Below are 19650 nucleotides of genomic sequence, written 5' to 3'. Positions count from 1 at the left end.
AAATAATGAAAATGTACAAAATTAATTTAATTACACAGATCTGATGCTGGAAAAGACTAAAACTATAATTCTCCAATCACATCAGAGCAAAGTTCTTTGATGTCAGGAATTCTGAATGATGATTGGCTGATACTACTGACCACACAGCACAGATCATCTATATAAATATAACTGTGGTGGTGAAAATGTGCACCATCACCAGGAATAACTGCAATTAAAGTTTCAGATTATTTGAGAGCAGAAACTTTTACTTTTCAGTTATTTTATGTGACATATTTAGGTGTTGAGTATTTTGAAATGGAATATTTCCTCTTATGTTAAAACAAACAACACATAATGTTTGAGCTTTTAAACTTGTAAATATGTAAATTTACTTTTGTGTATTTAAGTATTTTTACACTTGGTCTCTGATTTCAGACTGAGTTTTGTTGGTCAAAATTAGTATTTAAAAATATTTTGTGATATAATTTTTTGTCAGTATCGCCCACCGCTACTTACCACCCCATAAAAAAAGATGTAGGCTACCTGCACTTGATATTATTTTATTGGTATTATAATTACCAATAATTATAATACCATATAATATTTATAATATTTTTGTTGCTTTTATGGTTGTTATTGTTGTTTCAGTATGTTTATTTAATCAAAAATCTTAACACTATATTAAAGAATTACCAGTTTCTCAGAAAAAAAATGTAAAATTTAGACCAATTATTTTTTAAAGGTGTCATCATCATCATATCTTTATGTATAAAAATGCAATAAAAATTCAACCTAAATTATGTAAGCTCAGCAGCAGCCAATCAGAACAGAATAAAATTTTAAATTCAATCTGATTGTTAACAACAGTAATCTGTGTCCTGTGTCATTTTCTGATATGTTAGTTATTCAGTACTGCAAAAAACTGGCCAGATAAAAGATGTAAAACTAAACCAGTTTAAAATATTATCAAGAAGTTGCAACATTAAACATGGATAATGTAATAATGTCAGTCATAACTCTTCTTCTCTTCAGTGTCAGATTCTGGTGCTCCAGCTCCGTGCTGCCTTCAGGAAAACGGGATGTGATAGAGTATCGTCTATTAAATTTCACCACATAGTATTTACCGTGTAAACCAGAGCTTTAAGTGGAAAACATGAGGGCCAAATCCTCTTTATCTTATACAAATATAGGACAGAAAGATGGATGATATTTTTATATAAACTTGTCTATTGATTTACAGATCAATAGTTTTACTGTCCAGAAATTACAAAGAACAAATCTGGTTCTGAATCAAATCCACCTGAGTCAAATTTAAAGTGTCATGGAGTCAAAAGCCTTGTGGCACCGAGCGTTCCCCTTCAGGTTTGGCATCCTCCTGGATCAAGTAACTCACCCTTCCAGATCTCAAATAATCACCTCACAGCTTTGGTCTAACTTTACCTGTCTTCTTGCAGACACTGAGTTCCTGATTCCTTCTTACGCCCCCCAAGATCATTTGATTCCTTGCAAATAAATAATTAACTGCTCTCCCTCTGCCAGTGTGTTTTCTACATATGAGTTCAAAGACTCTCCCAAAACATAGCAGTACAATTTATGGTCTCAACAAACCAACAATATCATCTTAAATTATAATTGGGGAAAAAAAAATCTCAGTTCTTGCCAAATTCTGTTCAGTCTCCTGTATTAATTATTGCTCAAAATGTCTTTCCATATCAGTGTGTTTCTTTGCATTTGGTTTATTTTTACATTTTGTTCTCTGTGTTTTCTGCTTAGTTTTCTTAGATCAGTTTTAGATTTTCTTGGTTTATTGTTGTTTCCTCTTAGTTTCTCTCCTGTCAGTCTCCTTCAGGTTTTATTATCTTCACACTAAAGCATAGTTTCTTACTTAAATTTTTGTAGTTTGCAGCCTTCAGTCTGTAGAAAACCACAGAGCTCCTTCACTGCAGAATCTCCCAGGTTGCTGTCTCTCAGCTCCAGTTCTGTCAGATGGGTCGGGTTGGACTTCAGAGCTGAGAACAGAGACATCCAGCTGATCTCTGACAAACTGCAGCTGTACAATCTGGATAAAGAACAAAAGATGTGAGCTGAAGCCAACAGGATGCAAGTTAAAACTGAAATGTGAACAAATAAATAATAAAAATGTACAAAATTTATTTAATTAAACCGATATGATGCTGTAAAAATCTAATGCTATAATCCTCCAATCATATCAGAGCAGAGTTCTTTGATGTCAGGAATACTGAATGATGATTGGCTGATACAACTGACCTACCAGCACAGCACAGATATGACAGGATGGCTACAGGATGGAAATTTAGATTTTATTTCACATTTAGAAGTTTTTTTTTTTAATTTAAAACAAAATTCTGTCTAAATAAAAGACAGAATCAAATGTTTTTTAACCATTTAAAATGTTAAACTTTAACAAGTTCTGTATCATGTATATTTTTTTCAGATTTTTATTGCTCTAGCAAACTCAAAGGGCCGCATGCGGCCCAGAAATGTCCCAAAAACTGCCAGTTGAACAGCCCTGCTCTAGAAGGTCTCAGTCTGGGTCAGTAGGACCCAAAGATGGAGATGACTGCTGGCTGGACAGATGTCCAAAAGACAGTCATGGACAACAAGGACAGAGTTCTGAAAAGGTCAAGAAGCTGGTTGTTCAGAGAGCTGCATCCAAGAATATTAAGGGAAAGTTGAGTGGAAGGAAATATTGTGATGGTGAAAATGTCCACCAGCACCAGGAATAACTGCAGCCTTGACAGGATTGTCTGGGGGAGTTTGACCGGGAGAGGACTGAGTCAGAACATCTGGATCCACTACACTCAGACGGACCCGACACGGGCTAGCATAGCTTTAACTAGCATAGCTTTAGTTAGCATAGCCTTGCTCTCCATCTCACACACTTGCTCTCCATCTCTGTGTGTGAGAAAATTGATTTATTCTGTTTTCTGCTAATTATTTGTTTGTAGGCTAAAGTTCCCAGTTCAGTGACCATCAGACTTTATTGATGCAGTAATTTAACTGTAAACTTGAGTTATTGTCTTAACAAATTGTGATTTAAAGAGAAGCTGTGTGTTTCTTCTTCATGTGTTCAGTATTTGCTGGTTGAAATGCTCAGATTCTCTCCTTCATTCGTTGCTCTATAACAGCTCAGCTCATCAGGCTGCTGCTCATAGAACAATAACCTACATAGACTGAAGGGTTTGGCTGCTGGTTCTGATCATCAGCTGGAGACCCGACTTGGTAACCGGATCAGAACCACTCAGTTTATTCATGAATGGCCTTGGGTTCTTCTTAAAGCTGCTGAAAGCCAATGGAGGCCATTATTTCCTAAGGAGACGTGACCTGATGAAGCTTCATCACAGAGACGAGGCTCCAACCGACTGACAGCTGTCAGACTGAAGAGGACGGTTCCTCTCTGACCCGGCCCAACAGAACCACAGCTTCAGGACAAAGTGAGGAACCTGCTGCTGCTGCAAACCTCACTGTCATTCAGTTCATCTAGATTTGCTTTTCTACAATCAGTCACTTCTTAGATGTTTCATTAATGATGATTTGAACTGGTCAGTGTTTGTGGCTCGACTGGAGGAAAACATTTCATTCTGGATGTAAAGATGAGAATCAGAAATAAAACAATCTGAATCTTTACCAACCAAACTGAAACATCTCCATCATTAATTAACTTCATTTGAATTATTTTACTCATTTTGTTCATCAGTCAGAAACATTTTAAAATGATTAAAACTGAAAAACAAAGTTCAATAATCTCAAAGTCTGAAATAAGAAAATTAATTTATTAGTTAAACTGTTTTTAACATTTCATTCTAACATTTAAACAGGTAGTTTCAAAAGAAAATATATTAGAATAAAACTATTAATTAAACTACAGATTAAAGTATCAATAAATAATTTTATTGGATAAATAGAGAAAACAAACCCCAGTTTCTTCACTTTACTGACTGAACTCTCCAGGATCTCAAGCAGATTCTTCATGTCAGAGTCTCCAAAGCTTCCACCTCTCAGTTTGATCTCACTTATTTCCAGTTCAGTCAGATCTGGGTTGGACTTCAGAGCTGAGGCCACAACGTCACATTCAGCCTTTTGGATCAAACAGCCACCAAGTCTGTGATGAGAGAAGAAATAAATTCAGTTCTAATGAAATCAATCTGGATCATAAACAGACTAAAATATGATAACAGTGATGTCATCATGATGTCATCATCTGATCAACATCTGATCTTCAGTTTACTGAGTTTGACCCGACAGAGAATCTGTGCCTGAAGATCCTTGAGATCTTCCATCAAGCAGGAAGTGAGTTATAAATGAAGTGAGCAGAGCAGGAAGTCCAGCCTGCTGTGGACCTCTGGCATCTCTGGGTTTGTTTAGCCCATATCTGCTGCTGCAGCATCTAGAATCCTCCTCATCATTAATAATAGTAGTCTATTCTATAGAAACATGGCTCCCAGCAGCAGATTATTAAATGCTGCCACAGAGGAAACTGGGAGCAGACCAGACACATGATGCTCCTAGTTGTGTCTCCGTTCATCTGCTGGATTTGATGCTGTAACAAAGTAGAAAGTGGACAGTCGTCAACCTGCTTCAGCTAAAAGCTGCAGATTGTTCTGGTCGTCCTGCAGAGCAGCAGCAGAACCGGTCCTGCTGCTCCTTCAGGTCTGGACCGTCCTCTGTTGGTCTGAGAGGAAGTGGGACAAACTGGTTGGAGAGGGACACATGTCTCTGCAGTGGTCTGTCCATCGTCTCAGAGGAACAAAGGTTTGGATGTCAGAAGAAATTGTTGCTAAACTCCTAAAGAGCTGAAGAGCAAAACCCCTGGAGGAGACGGAGCGTTTGGGTCCAGCAGCATCTTCATGGTGAAGCAGTGAAAGTTCTCCAGAACTAAAGAGGCTGGGATGTCTAAAGAGCTGAAGCTCATGTCTCTGCAGGTCTTCATGGAGGACAGCTAACAGCTTCAACAAAGGCTGCAGATGAAGTTAAAGGCCAGAAACATTCAAAAGCAACTTGAAGAAAGAAGAAGAAACAGGAGGACAATAGTGCTGAATCAGCATTCACACAATGAAACATCTGGACTCACCGAGCCTTTCTGCAGTTCCTCACAGCTGGAACCAGTCTCTGTCGTCCATCATCTGATGTCTTGTACTTCTCCAGGTCCAACTCATCCAGAACCTCTGACATCTGCAGCATGAAGACCAGAGCTGAACAGTCAGTCATTGAGAGCTGCTTCCCTGAATCCAGCAGCCATTGGATCTCCTGATAAAATGAGACGTCGTTCATCTCCATCAGACAGTAGAAGATGTTGATGCTTCTGTCAGGAGAGATTCTATCAGTGTTCATCTCCTTCAGGTTGGTGATGATTCTCTGGATGGTTTCTGGACGGTTCTCTGTCTGACCCAGCAGATCCTCTAAGAGTCTCTGGTTGGACTCCACAGTGAGACCATGAAGGAAGCGGACAAACAGGTCCAGGTGACCATTTTCACTGCTGAGGGATTTATACATGACTTTCTTCATGAACTCATCTAGAGATGTTTCATTGTATTTTTCTCCCAGGAACGTCTTGATGACCTCTGACCTCCTGCTGGTGAAGCAGTGGAGCATGTAGACGGCAGCCAGAAACTCCTGGATGCTCAGATGAACAAAGGAGTAGACAGAGATGTTGCCCAGCCCAGTCTCCTCTTTAAACATTTCAGTGAAAACTCCTGAGAACAATGCAGCATCTTTGATGTCGATGCCGCAACGTTTGAGGTCTTTGTCATAGAAGATCAGGTTTCCCTCCTGCAGCTGATCAAAAGCCAGACTACCTAGAGTCTCAACCAGCTTCCTGTTCTCTGGATCTTCTTCAGGTTTTCCTCTGTACTTTTCCTCATTGATTTTGTTCTGAAGCAACAAGAACTTGATGTACATCTCAGTCAGGGTCTTGGGCAGCTCTCCTCCCTCTCTAGTCTTCATCATTTCCTCCAGAACTTCAGCAGTGATCGAGCAGAAAACTGGGATGTGACACATGATGTGGAGAGTTTTTGATTTCTTGATGTGGGAGATGATCCTGCTGGCCTTCTCCTCATCACCTCTGAATCTCTTCCTGAAGTACTCCTCCTTCTGGGGGTCAGTGAACCCTCTGACCTCTGTTACCTTGTCAACACACTCAGCAGGGATCTGATTGGCTGCTGCAGGTCGTGTGGTTATCCAGAGGAGAGCAGAAGGAAGCAGTTTCCCCCTGATGAGGTTTGTCAGCAGAACATCCACTGAGCTGGACTCTGTAGCATCAGTGAGGATCTTATTGTTTTCAAAGTCCAGAGGAAGTCGACTTTCATCCAGCCCAACAAAGATAAACAGAACCTGGAAACCCTCAAAGCTGCTGATTTCTTTGGTTTTAGAAAATAATTTATGAATCAGTCCTAATAAGCTGAACTTTTCTTCTTCCAAGTTATTCAGCTCTCTGAAAGTGAATGGAAATATGAAATCAATGTCTTGGTTGGTTTTGCCTTCAGCCCAGTCCAGAGTGAACTTCTGTGTTAACATTGTTTTCCCAATCCCAGCCACTCCCATGGTCATCACTGTTCTGATTGGTTGATCTCTTCCAGGTTTAAAGATGTCTTCTCTTCTGATTGCCGTTTCTTGTTTCCTCGATGCTGTTTCAATGCGTCTGACCTCATGTTCCTGGTTGACCTCTGTAGTTAACCCCTCTGTGATGCGGAGCTTGATGTAGATCTGGTTCAGAAAGGTTTGATTTCCAGGTTCAGAAATGCCTTCAGAGAGACTCTGGAACTTCTTCTTCAGAGACTCTTTAAAGTCAGACTGATACAGACCAACAATATCTGAAGAAAGAAAGAAAATAAATAAAAATAAAAACAATTTGCAATATTCAAACAAATAACTGGCCTAATAAAGTGGCCAGTTTGGTTCTTCTTCATAACCTCCTATGAATGTAACATAATTCAATAATTCGAGAAAACTAATGAAAGTCATTCCAAAGTCAGTCTACAAAGACTGTAGTCTAGACTGTAGTTTTCTTTTGTCAACCACCAAAACATTCAGCATGCAGCCCCACTGAATGAGCTGGAAACACAGTCTCTATCAGACTGTGAAGTATCTGCTGTACTGGCAGGTCATATTGACTGGGATGAAAGTCCAAAGTAGAGACTGGTTTCATGACTGGCCCAGAAACTAGAGCAGTTGGTCCTGCCAGGTGAAGAACATTTGCCTGTTTTTTCACTTCAAGAGCTTCATGATAATCAGAGAAACAATGTTGTCCTATCCCAAGTCATCCCATTCAGCTTCCAGGGGAGACGACCATCAAGATGAGAGAGTTGAGTTGCTTCATGCTCAAAATCCTAAACCAGTGGGAAAAACTGAAGATGAACAATGACATCCTGTACAAAGTTTGGAAAGATTCATTAACAGGGAAAAGGCAACATCAGTACATGATGGTTTGATGAAAGAGGAGGATGCTTTTTCTATTCAGGTAACAATTATTTGGTTGTCAATTTGAGAATGTGTAGATAGAACATTAAAAGTCTGGTCAACTCCGTAATGTCACTTTCTATTGAAACATGGAAACCCTTTGTTGCACAGTGATTGTTAGTAAAACCCAGCTGAGTTTAGCTGATGTTACCTTGTAGGTCACTTCTGACCTATAACTGTTTCGAGAAGTTCAGGGGGGAAGATGTAGCTGAGTTCATTTTGCAGGGTTTTCTTAAGAAAACTTGCTCAGTCCAGCTGAGGCGGCCTACTGGCAGTCCACCATGTGTATTAAAAGATGATAAGTTGACAGGAAATGTAAAAATAACATCGCCAGCAAAATGCTATTTAAAACCACAGCTATCGAGTCTTAAAAACAACAAATGAAGCAAATTCAGTTAAAATGAATATCAATTATTTTCACTACTGTTTAATCTAAATTAAGTCCATAAGACCCCCAGGACTTCAGGGGCCCCAGAAATGCTAATATTTTAACATTTTAACACAGACCACAGATATATCAATGTAACATTTATTTATTAAGATTATCAATGCTGCTAAATTTTATTCAATAGTTTCAGCATACATAAATTATTTAACATTTAAGTGTAAGGTTTTAAGGAGCTGGCAAGTTTACTTTGAAAAAGTTCAAACAATCTTCATAGTTAGATTGTTTTGCTACCATAGTAACAATCTGATGTGTTTTTAATGAGCGCCACAGAAACTGTTTTGGTTTCTGAGCTTTATGGGCCGAGTTTGTCACAACTCCGACTGACTAAGTAGACAAAGCATTTCATATGGTTTGATGGACCATGCAACCGGAAAAATCATACTAAATAAAATAAAAAAAAACCAGCGTGATGTGTTTTATTTCACATCACGCAACATTCGTGCAACATTCTTGAGCACGAATGTTGCACAAGACACGTTTCAGTGACGTAGCTGCAGCAGCCTGACAGAAGCTGATGATAAGATCTGTAATAATGCTGTCTCTCCCTCAGTAATACCTATAACTTTAAAATAATTTTACTTCTATCAATTGTTTTTGTGTCGCATAAAAATGTAATGTTAACTGTTACTCAGTTACTTTGGGTTTGGTTAGAAGGAACGCTGTTGCTTTTATGAAGTTTTGTCATAAAAGTGCAAATAATTGATATTTATTTTAATTTTATTTGTGGGTGTAAGTTTTGTCACCAACGACTTCGAGTAACATAATTACGAAGTAATATTTTACATTTCCGACAGATGAATCACTTGGTCTCATATTTTTTTCATCAGAGAACCATGAACGTTGCATCATCCAAAACCAATCTCGCCCTCTAGGATCAACTCTGAGCCCAATAAAACAGGCTAAAAAAATGCTAAGGAAGAAATAAAAAGGTTATTGTGCTGGATTTTTGATTTTTGTGCCAAATTACCACATAATACCTAGTTAATTATTGCTACCTACATAGCTCAAAAATTAAATTGAGCATAATTTTGAAACCATAAAAAAATTCTCCACTTTCCTTCATACAACCAACAACAAACACAATATTGACAATGTGTAACTACTTCTTTTTGAAGTGTGTCACTATATGGCACTTTAAAATTCCAAAAATTTTTGAGCAAAAACTGCTGATCAGATTTTCACCAAGCGTAGCACAAACTTCCATACCATAGGTCTGATCTTACGCAGCTAATATGGTCATGGTTGGTTGAAGTGCGGGAACTTGTTTACAAAAATATGAAAACTGATTCATCTGACCTCTAAACTTATATATATATATATATATATATATATATATATATATATATATATATATATATATATATATATATATGAAATAAATTTTTCATGATGCTTTCTTTGAATTGTTCTGTATATGTCCATACATGTTGAAGTGCGGGGACTTGTTTACAAACATATATATATATATATATATATATATATATATATATATATATATATATATATATATATATATATATATATGTATGTGTGTGTGTGTGTGTGTGTGTGTGTGTGTGTGTTATATGTGATATATGAAATACATTTTTCATGATGCTTTCTTTGAATTGTTCTGTATATGTCCATACATTGTATGTATGGACATATTTTCATATTCCTCAATCTGTTTGTTTCACAAGTTTGTGTGTTAAACACAAACCTTTGCAATCTAAATTGTTCTCACTAGTGGAACACATCAGTCTTCCACTAGTGGGAGAATCAGGAGAATCACCCTGCCTCCATGGTGCAGTGATCATATCTGGCCACATGATGGAGCCAAATCCACATTCTCTGGTTCAACAACTTGTGTAAATTGAACTCAAACTGCTTCATTTCACCTCAGATGTTTTTGTCAAGTCAACTTTAATCAGCTTCATTCACATGCTCACTGCCACACATTTACAATCAAGAGTTTTAAAAATATATAGTAACATAATGCAGTCATGCATCTCCACAGTACTTGGGTTACAGCTTTGAAGTTTCTTTAGTTGAAATGAGAACAGGAAGAACTCTGAAAGGAAGTGTTGCATTTGTTATATGGGAAAGAAAACTTGTTCTATTCAAAGCCCATCCAATATATTCTATGGGACAGAACACACAACCATGCACACACACACTCACACTTAGAGACTTTAGAGAGACCAATTAACCTGACAGTCATGTTTTTGGACTGTCAGAGGAAGCTGGAGTACCCGGAGAGAACCCGCCATGCACAGGGAGAACATGCAAACTCCAGGCCGGGAATCAAACCCAGAACCTTCTTGCTGCAAGGCAACAGTACTACCAACTGCGCCACTGTGCCCAAAACCAACAGTTTGTTGGTTTTTAGAAAACTTTTTTCAGCATGTCAGCATCGAAGTGTTCAGTTAGACCAAAAACAGCTGATGTCGTCCAGAAGGAGCAGAGATTCCTGCCAGAGGGCCAAGGATCCAGACCAAGTCTCTGGATCCTCTGAGATCTTGGAACAACCAAAGTACTATCAATCCAAACCTCTTCCACCTTTCTTTACAGTCTCTTTGCTCTCCAGCCTATCTGGGCCGAGTGAGCAGCTGTTTTCTGTATCTGGAGAATGTTCATTAAAAAGGGTAACAGACTCAATTTCAAAACATTGGAAAAACTTATTTTTTAAAATAACTATAAAAATCCCAGTGCACCTGCATCCTCATTCACAACACATTTGCTACTTCCAGGCTGCAGGAACTTCAGTTCTGGTGGTTCTGAACAGTAACTAGTGTCTCCAGCAGGGGGCACTGTCCTAGTCAAAACCTCCAGCTGCTTCTTCAAGACACTGGTTCCTGTCTGTCCTGAACCTTTTCCTCCTGCTCTGCTTCCTCATCTTCCTCACTCATCACATTGACCTTTGACCTTCTAATCAGTCAAACATCACTATTGATCACCACCAATCATCTGATTGGAAGAATACAACATTTATAAAACTGACCTTTGACCTGGAGATGAACCCGTTTCATCACCAGGACGACTCGTTTCCTGACTCTGCAGGTGTAGATCCCACTGTCTGCAGCTGAGGGACGTTCCAGAGTCAGACTGAGGTCTCCAGTCTTCAGTGGGTCGTCATTCATCCTGGTTCTGTTGGTCAGGTTCTGTCCTTCAGGGTCATCAGAACCTTTCTGATACACATGGACCGTCCTGTTCTCTCCGTCCCTCCACTCCACTCTAGCTCCTCCAGGCAGGTAGACTCTGATTCTGCAGGGCAGCAGGACAGACTTCACCCCTGAATCCACCTTCACCAGTGGAGCTGAGAGACAGAGGACAAGATGAGCTGGACGGACGGACAGACAGACAGACAGACAGCAGCTCTGATGAGAGAGAAGTGGAGCAGATGATGATCAGAGAGCTGATATTGTCTCTATCGTTCATCCTGGACCTGGATGGACCCATCAGGTCAGAGACCATGAAGGTATTTCTGGTGGAAATGTTTCCTTGTAACTGAGACGTTGAAGTCAGAGAGAAAAATCCTTTAGCAGAGTTACATCTCCAAGGCAGTATGAGGGGATGTAACTGTTCTGAATGCAAGACTGAATTGTAGTAATTGTAGAATTGCCACTAGGGGGCGCAGGCATTTTGTAAGTAATGTTTTGTTCAAATGTGAAATAATGTTCAGGAATCAGTGCAGATCAGCTGAAGTTGTTTGTAGGTAGTTTATGTGGTATTTTATGAGAGTATGTGTCCATCAGACTGGTAAGATATAGTTTATTTGTGTTTAAGAAGAATAACGTCTATTTTATTACTTTAGACATTTTCTGTTTGCTCATTTTGCCAAAAGAAGCTGAGTTTTACTTTAAAATGGTGAATTCTATTATGTTTAGTTGCTCTCTTTTACTTTATTTAATCTTATTAGTAACTAATAAAACATCCAAACATTGGATCTCACAATGGCCATAAAGAATAAGACCTACAGACCATAAGACTGGAGTAATGAGAAGAATGTTTTATTTTATTTTCCAAATATAGCTAAGCTATAAGGACTTACATTAAGGCTTAAAAAACAAGTAATGTGACTATAATATGTTTGTAGCTGACAAAATGATTATTGGTGTTCATGGTGGATTGTAAGTTTTATTTAGCTGTTCCTTTGTAGAACCACCCGTCCACCTAAACCCTGAATCTGTCGATTGAAGAACCAGGAAATCATCACCTTGTTATTTCGTTGAGGGTCACTGAGGCTTTTAATCGATTAACATTCTGCAATCACCACCTCAGTAATACGATGCAGAATCTTGTGATCTGCATCGTTACTAATTGGTCCTTTGAGTCGGATTGAGATGATTACAGAGTGAATATGGATTATGACTCTGAATGAGCAGGTTGGGTCCACAGTGGGCTGTGTGACCACCTGGATGGATGATTATGGGGCATAAACATGGCCATCTAAACGCTACATTGGAACAGCATCAGACTAGAGAGGAGCATGGCGAGGTGAATGTTACCCAGCATGCCACATGAGTTCATGACCATTGTGCAGCAACTGGAGGAGGATAATAATCGACTTCAGCTGGTGGTTAAAGACATGAGGAGATAATGGACTTTCTCCTGACTTTCAACCTTTAGTGCCACAGTCCATCCCTCATCTCAACCATGAGCTGGACCTAATCTGGACACCAACATGTCCTCTACCGCCCAAACATTGGATCCCACCATCGTCTTAAAGGAGAATAAGATCTTCAGACCATCTATACCAGAGTTCACAAAGGATAATCCCAGGCAATCTGCCAGATAAAGAAGATTAATATTCTTCCAGCTGATGCAACAGAGAGGTTCAAACATCAGGTGCCATGTGACCACCTGAAAAATCTGAAGAAGCTTTTCTAACTGCTGACTTGTACAGTAATTCAGCAGGGGCCTCATGCATAAAGCGTGCACACAAAAAAAAAAAAGATTTATGGAGCCATATTTTATGCACAAGTCGGCATGTATAAAAATTAACATTGGTCAAAGTTTGCGTAAATATAAGTATACTTTTTCACTGGTGTGAAAATGTGTGGCAGCCATGCAAACTTTATCTGTGAACAAATCAAACTACAAAGAGTCAAAACTTAAATAAATCCACTGAAATATGACAACATTTTAGTTATTTAGACCAAGAAGCATCAAACAGACGTCCAGCTTTCAGTTTGTAGTTCAGTCGTCTGGAGTCCAACAGTCACCAAGAACCACAGATCAGTAAAGATCCAGAAAGCAGAGAGACGCTGCTGGTTCTGGCTGTGGTTCTGTTCATGATGTTTATAACTTCACTGCATTTGATCTGAATATGAATGAACAGAAAGATCTGAACTTATATGACAAGATGAACCATTGACCTCTGACCCCCAGGACAGGTGACATGATCTCCAACATTCTCGGTCAGAAACATTCAGAGACTCACCTGGACGGAAATAATCTTTAAAATGACATAAACCGCCCCCAGAGACTATAAGAACCAGCAGAACTATGGCCCAGGATAGAAATGGTTCTGTAGAAAAACAGAGAAAGATTGACCTCAGTCTGACCTTTGACCTTTATCAGCAGCTCTGACCTGATGCTCTGACCTTTCTTTACATATTTCAGAACCACAGTGTGTCTCAGGACGTCCTGGTCTCTGTGGACGGTGCAGACGTAGCGTCCATCGTCTCCGTCTCTGGGGTTCCTCAGGGTCAGGCTGACGTCTCCGGTCCTCAGGAAGTCTTTGCTCATTTCTGTTCGGTCGCGGTAAAGTCTGTCCTGCTGGGCGTAGTGTTTACTCGTGTTGGGAAACACATAAATGAACATGGAACGAGGTTCTGACTGGGTCCACTCCACTGACGTGTCCTCAGGAAGGTTGACTGATGTTCTGCAGGGCAGGACGACAGAATCTGACCCTTCAGTGACGTCGACCTCCTGCTGATCAACTGAGAGGAAATAAAGAACAAAATGAGCAGAAACAGTTTGGATCATTATTCTGGATTGATGTCGTCATTGAGTTTCTGTCTGCAGGATAAAAATCATTTATTTAATAATCATCATCAGAAACTTTGATCCATCAGTGGTTCATGTGACAGTTATTGATGCATCAGAGGGTTTGATCTATACATAGCAGATCTACAAAACCTGCTTTGTAGATCTGTAGATCTACCTGGAGGCTGAAGACGAGAAACACAAATACAAATTATTCCTGGAGATTCATCCTGGAATTCTGGTCCATGATCATCATAAAATAAATAGTGTAAAAAGAGAAAAGGTCATGTTAAATTATGTTTTATAATCTTAATAAATATAAAGTCTTTAAGAAGTCAAAATGATGCTTAATATTTATCTAATTCATGAATTTTATTTTATTTGTGTCCATTTACATGAATGTGTTTGAATAAAGCTGCAGTCATTAAAGAGCCGAATGCTTTACTGTTAATAAAAGACTAAAATAGTAACTGAGGTCAATTATGGAGACTTAAGGAAACATGACATTAATGAAAGCATTTTGTTATGAATTAACAGCAGGTTTATAGGAAGTAAATCTGTTTCCATAGTAACTCAGATTATAGAAATGATTCAGTCATTTCTATAATGAATGAATTATTTAATTCTAGAGCAAAATGACTGTAGAAATAATAATTTCCTTACAGAAATAATCCATTCATCCATTCCTTAGTTATTCTAAGTTAATCTGGGCCTGGTCTCCATGGTTACAGAAAGTATGAACAATTATTAATTTTCTCATTTCAATAAATTCGTTCATAGCATAAAACTTTACAATAGGGAATGCTGCTTGTTTATCTGACCTTTGACCTTCAGGTGAATCTGTTTCACTGTCCGTTCTTTTACTCCATCAGAGATGCTGCAGCTGTAGTTTCCTCCATCATCCTGCTCAGGTTTCCTCAGAGTCAGGCTGAAGTTTCCAGTATCCAGAGCGTCAGGATTCATGGAGGTCCGTCCTCTGAAACGCTGGTTCTGGTTTTTAAGATCGTCACCGTTTTCTCTCCGTAGGTGGACGGAGTTAGGACTGAGATCACTGCGAGTCCAGATGAGGAACGGATCTTCAGGTGGAGTACCAGAGTAAATGCAGGGCAGCAGGACAGACTCCGCCCCCTCGTTAACCTCCACCACTCCACCCAGTGCATGCTGGGAAACTGAGGACACAAGATGAGAGTTTAGTGCATAAATAATGATCAGTTATTCACTAGTGATGAAAGATTTCAGCTCTAGAGAATCTGACTCCTAAACAGCGATACTGAACTCTTATTTTGGCAGCAAAGATCTCCGTTCATGTAATATGTAACTCACATTAAGCAATATGTCATAAACACTGATAAAAGTGCTGCTAAAAATGTAAAAACTGAAGGATTGAAACAGTTGAAACTAAAAAAGCATGAATGTGTTTTTCAAAGAGTCTGTTTTACAGCCAATAGTATGAGACCTTCAGGAAACCTCAGCCAATCAGATCTGTTGGTTGTCCAATGTAAACAAAGTATTTATTTTTTTTGTTCTCCCCATTTTGTGCATGTCAAGGCTCACAGATTATATTTTTAAGAAGTGTCTGGTTTTTAAATGCCAACTTTGCTTTTATTTATTATTATTGCAAAAGTCTTTTTTAAAACCCAACTGAACTAAAATTTATTCTGTATCATTTTACTTTGTTCTAAGGAAGGTTTGATTAATGTCTCCTTTAGTACATATGTTTAGTAGAATAAATATGATCCTTTTTTAATAATATTTTGTCTTGGTAGTCTTTAATGTTAATACTGTAAAATTAAGTTTTAAGTGGTTGTAATAAATTTTACAATTTGTTGCAATGAAGGGAATGTGAGTGATGATGTGTAGAAGATCAGACAGATAATGAGGGGAAAGGTTATGAACGGCCTTGAACGTAAACAGGATTTTAAATTGAATTCTGAATGTGACAGGAAGCCGGTGAAGTTGTAAAATTGGAGTGACGTGATCAAATGAGGCCATTTTGGTAATGATGCGAGCAGCAGAGTTTTGAACCAATTGAAGTTTACGGATAGATTCATGAGACAGATAAACCAGGACAGAATTATAGAAATGACTCTGGACCAGAACGGAAGCAGAGAGCAGGGAGAGGGATGGACTGAGTCCGTTAATATTACAGAGGTGGAAGTGAGCAGACCGGATAATATTATTAATATGAGAGAGAAAAGAGAAAGTACTGTCAAGAACAACATGTTTAACCTGTTGGTTGGAGAAACCGGAGAACTGTCAATTGTGAGGGGAAAGTTGTTTGACTTTAGAAAGAGAAGATTTAGTGCCAATGAGTAGTTCCAGAACTGGTTACAGACTTTAAATCAACTGGATTTAAAGTTAGATGTTAGTGATTCTGTGACTGGGTCTGCTCATACAGACGTTTCTTGGTTAAATGGAGATGGAGCAGAGAGGAAACTGGTTTTCTAGGATTTTGGAGATGAAAGGAAAGTTAGAAACAGAGCGGAAATTATTGAAATTATTTGGATCCAATCCAGGTTTTTTAAGGATAGGAGTAACAACTGCAGTTTTGAAGGAACGATTCCAGATGAAAGAGAAGAGTGGATGATGGCAGAAACAACTGGGAGAAGGGAAAAAAATCTCTGTTAGCAAAAAATGCCCTTGAACAAAAACTAAACATAACATTGAAGGTACTGGTTGTCCTTCCTGTCAGATCTTCATACTACCAAAGTAGAAATAAGAACTACATTCAACCAAAAGAGTACAGATTATGAAGTCTGTATACTATATTGTCCTTCAATAATCATGAGATTTAGACAGAGAAGATGGACATATCTGACTGATGCAAAAGTTCACTCCTCCTTTACCCAAGGAAATGAGGAAGGGAGGGTCAGTGGAGCGAACTGGAGTTGAGTCTTTTTTCATCCAGTGTCATGAATAGAAAGAGAAAAAGGCAGGAAGAAACGATAAAGCGAATAAATTAAAATCAGGTTGATAATTTCCATTTATCATTTGATTATTTGATTTATTGTTACAACCCAATTCATCTGTTTTTGTTTTTTTAACAGGAGAATCAGAGAAGAAGTAGACCCACCAGTCCTGATTCTCCATGAATGTTGAGACCACCATTATGCATCAGCAGCAGAACATTATGACCACCAACCTCAGACTGAGGTAAATTCAGGATAAATAAACTACAAACTACAACCACCCAGTCAGCCATCTTGGATTCAAATGAACATTTATGTGGAAAACTGAAGATCTGACAGGAAGGAAAACCAGAACCTTCAAGATCTGCAAACATTTCTCACTGGTTTCTGTGGTTAATGTTTCTGGGAGCACATATCCAGATTACTGGTCTGTGTGGGTTTCAGTGGTTCTGATGCTGACGGAACTACAACCTGACAGAAACCGATAAAAAATATCAGAACCAGATCAGCTGCTGAACCCAAACCAGAGAAATTAAATCCAGACAGGAAACAGCAAAGTGGAGCCACTGGCTGGATGGAAGAGACCAGAATCCAACAATAAACCAGTGAGATCTACTGGGAGGACTGGAGAGAGACGAGTCGCTGGAACGAGAACCTAAGGTTCTGATCCAGAACCAACGACCAGCTGAGGTCACCAGGGGTCAGTTAGAGAGAAGAATGGACCAGAACCAAGAAGCTCTGAGGCTGATAAGAGAGAGATACTGGAGAGGAAGAGGAGCAGAGAGGGGAAGGTGACTTTACCAAGCAGGAGGATCATCATCATCATCATCATCATTGTCCTCCTACTCATCATCCTCCTCCGCTCAGAACAAACAGAGAGGCTTCCATCAGATCCCAGCACTTGATCATCTCCGACACCAGATCACCGTTTCTACTGGAACCAGCAGAGGTCTGGTAAACTGGGAAACGGACCTGGGTGGAGCACAGAGGGGGAAATGGATGAACTACAACACAGGGGAACTAGTTTACAACTGTTTTTGTTCTGGTTTTTAGGTTAAACAACAGAGGATTCACACAGAGAGTCCCTGCTGCAAGAACACTGATGCTCGTCTTGATTTTGTATTTTTGGAATTGGAGCAGCTCTGGTGTGGTCCAGATCCAAAAAAGGGCCGAAATCGCCCTTTATTGAAGTTTTAACGGTAATCTGAAGGTAACAAAATATTTGGTGGACTCACCTTTTTGCCATTTCCTGAATCGGAAGCTGCAATTGGAAACCAACTTCAGCTTCGTTCAGAGCGTTATGTTTTAAATGCTGCTGTAGTCAGAGGAGTTCAACTACAGTTCCCATGAGCCTCTACAGGAAGTGACAAAGGCTGATGGGAAACATTCTGACCCAATTTCCTGAAAGCTGAAAACAAATAAAAATGATTTAAACATTTCAAATCAGGAGCATTCCACTATTGCTGCATAGTTTCTGCCAGGAGGTCTGATTAGAAACTTGGATTTTTCTAATAGCAGAAACAATAAGATGCAAATTAAGTCTTTTTATGTTGCTGCACATCCTGAGCCGTTCAATTGTTTTACAATTTGGATTAAGATGAATGTTTCTCCATTTTATGTAAATATTTCATCATGATAACAATATTTCATTATCAATTCCCCCAAAAAAGAACTCTTTGGATGTTGAATTTACTAAAGCAGCATCATGAATAAAAAAGGTTGGAGTTACCCAGATAGCACACGATGTTAAATCAACGTTGAATTATAGTTAGAATCGTTGATTTTTGGTTGAAGTCGACAAATGATGGTGGATCAACCATTAAACAACCATCCAATCAAACCGTTGAAACTGTGTCATTGGCTCAATGTTGTTTTGTGGTCAAATTTTAATAGTTGAAACACCAACATCGAATCCAGTGTTTGTCAGCACTGGTCCTCAGGGCCCACTGCCTTGCAAGTTTTAGGCATTTCCCTAATTCAGCACACATGATTTTAATTGACGTCTGAACAGGGTTTTGCTGAACTGAAAACATGCAGGTCAGTTTGACTTAAGAACCAGGGTTGGGAAAAACTGCTTATCAATTTTGATTCAGAGTGTGCAGAGTATGCCTCCCACACGCACACACGTCCACGCACACACCCTTCCCCTATTTATTCCCCCCAACCTCATCCTCTCCTCTCCCTTCCACTCATCCTCCTTGAGCTCTGGGTCAGAGCATTTTATTATTGAGGGGGGAGTTAATTATGTTTTAAATTAGCACTATATTGAGAACAGTGGGCTGTGATTCTTTCTTTTCTGTACACTTTTTTACTTGTCTGTAAATATTATTACTGACTGTTTAAACATATTTTGTTGACACAAAATATCTACAACTTACTACAAGGACTGGAATGGTCCACCCCCACTATTTACATGAGTGGGATCCCAGATAGCACACGATGTTAAATCAACGTTGAATTATCATCACAAAGGTTGCATATGGTTGAGGTCGACAACTGATGGTGGATCAACCACCAAACAACCATCCAATTCTAACCTTTGAATCTATGTCATTGAATCAATGTTGTTTTGGGGTTGACATCAAATAAATGAAATGCCAACGTCAAAACCAGTGTGTTTCAGCACTGGTCTTCTTCTTTTTGTTTTATGGCGGTTGGCAAACAACTTATAGGTGCATTACCACCACCTTCCAGACTGGAGTATAGATTAGATGTCCTACCACTATAATCTTCCCATAATACCTGACTTCCTAAGAAAACTAAAAATGCTGTTAATCAGCATTGGTTGTCCAGGCCCTACAAGTTTTAGGCATTTCCCTAATTCAGCACACATGATATTAATTGACATCTGATTAACGGGGTTTT

The 19650-nt window shown here is 39.0% G+C and overlaps 2 protein-coding genes across 4 annotated transcripts in view; both read right to left on the bottom strand.

Moving 5' to 3' along the window:
* LOC106934078 (NACHT, LRR and PYD domains-containing protein 3-like) overlaps positions 1-19650 on the bottom strand; it is a 30677-nt gene that overhangs the window by 8309 nt on the left and 2718 nt on the right. For 2 of the 3 annotated variants that reach the window (XR_015762331.1, XM_088003732.1), the window contains exons 2-9: positions 17587-17757; positions 14698-15045; positions 13492-13830; positions 13329-13415; positions 10887-11201; positions 5075-6812; positions 3920-4105; positions 1868-2041 (exon numbers count right to left, since the gene is read on the bottom strand). Coding sequence is in view for 2 of the 3 variants with exons in the window: in XM_088003732.1 (XP_087859858.1) it covers positions 1868-2041; positions 3920-4105; positions 5075-6812; positions 10887-11201; positions 13329-13415; positions 13492-13830; positions 14698-15045; positions 17587-17638 (3239 nt within the window). In the remaining variant the exon portion in view is untranslated. Of the gene's footprint in view, positions 1-1867; positions 2042-3919; positions 4106-5074; positions 6813-10886; positions 11202-13328; positions 13416-13491; positions 13831-14697; positions 15046-17586; positions 17758-18020; positions 18194-19650 lie in introns of all 3 variants that reach the window. The other variant, XM_088003733.1, reaches the window with a different exon arrangement.
* The window catches only part of LOC106934082 (NACHT, LRR and PYD domains-containing protein 3-like), a 93075-nt gene that overhangs the window by 70726 nt on the left and 2699 nt on the right, over positions 1-19650 (bottom strand). The window lies entirely within an intron of this gene.

Source organism: Poecilia mexicana, unplaced genomic scaffold (assembly GCF_051168715.1).
Source record: "Poecilia mexicana isolate PSO_F unplaced genomic scaffold, ASM5116871v1 scaffold_2, whole genome shotgun sequence".
NCBI classification, from domain to species: Eukaryota; Metazoa; Chordata; class Actinopteri; order Cyprinodontiformes; family Poeciliidae; genus Poecilia; species Poecilia mexicana.
Note: the sequence above shows the minus strand (reverse complement) of the source record. Positions and strands in the feature narration are given on the sequence as shown.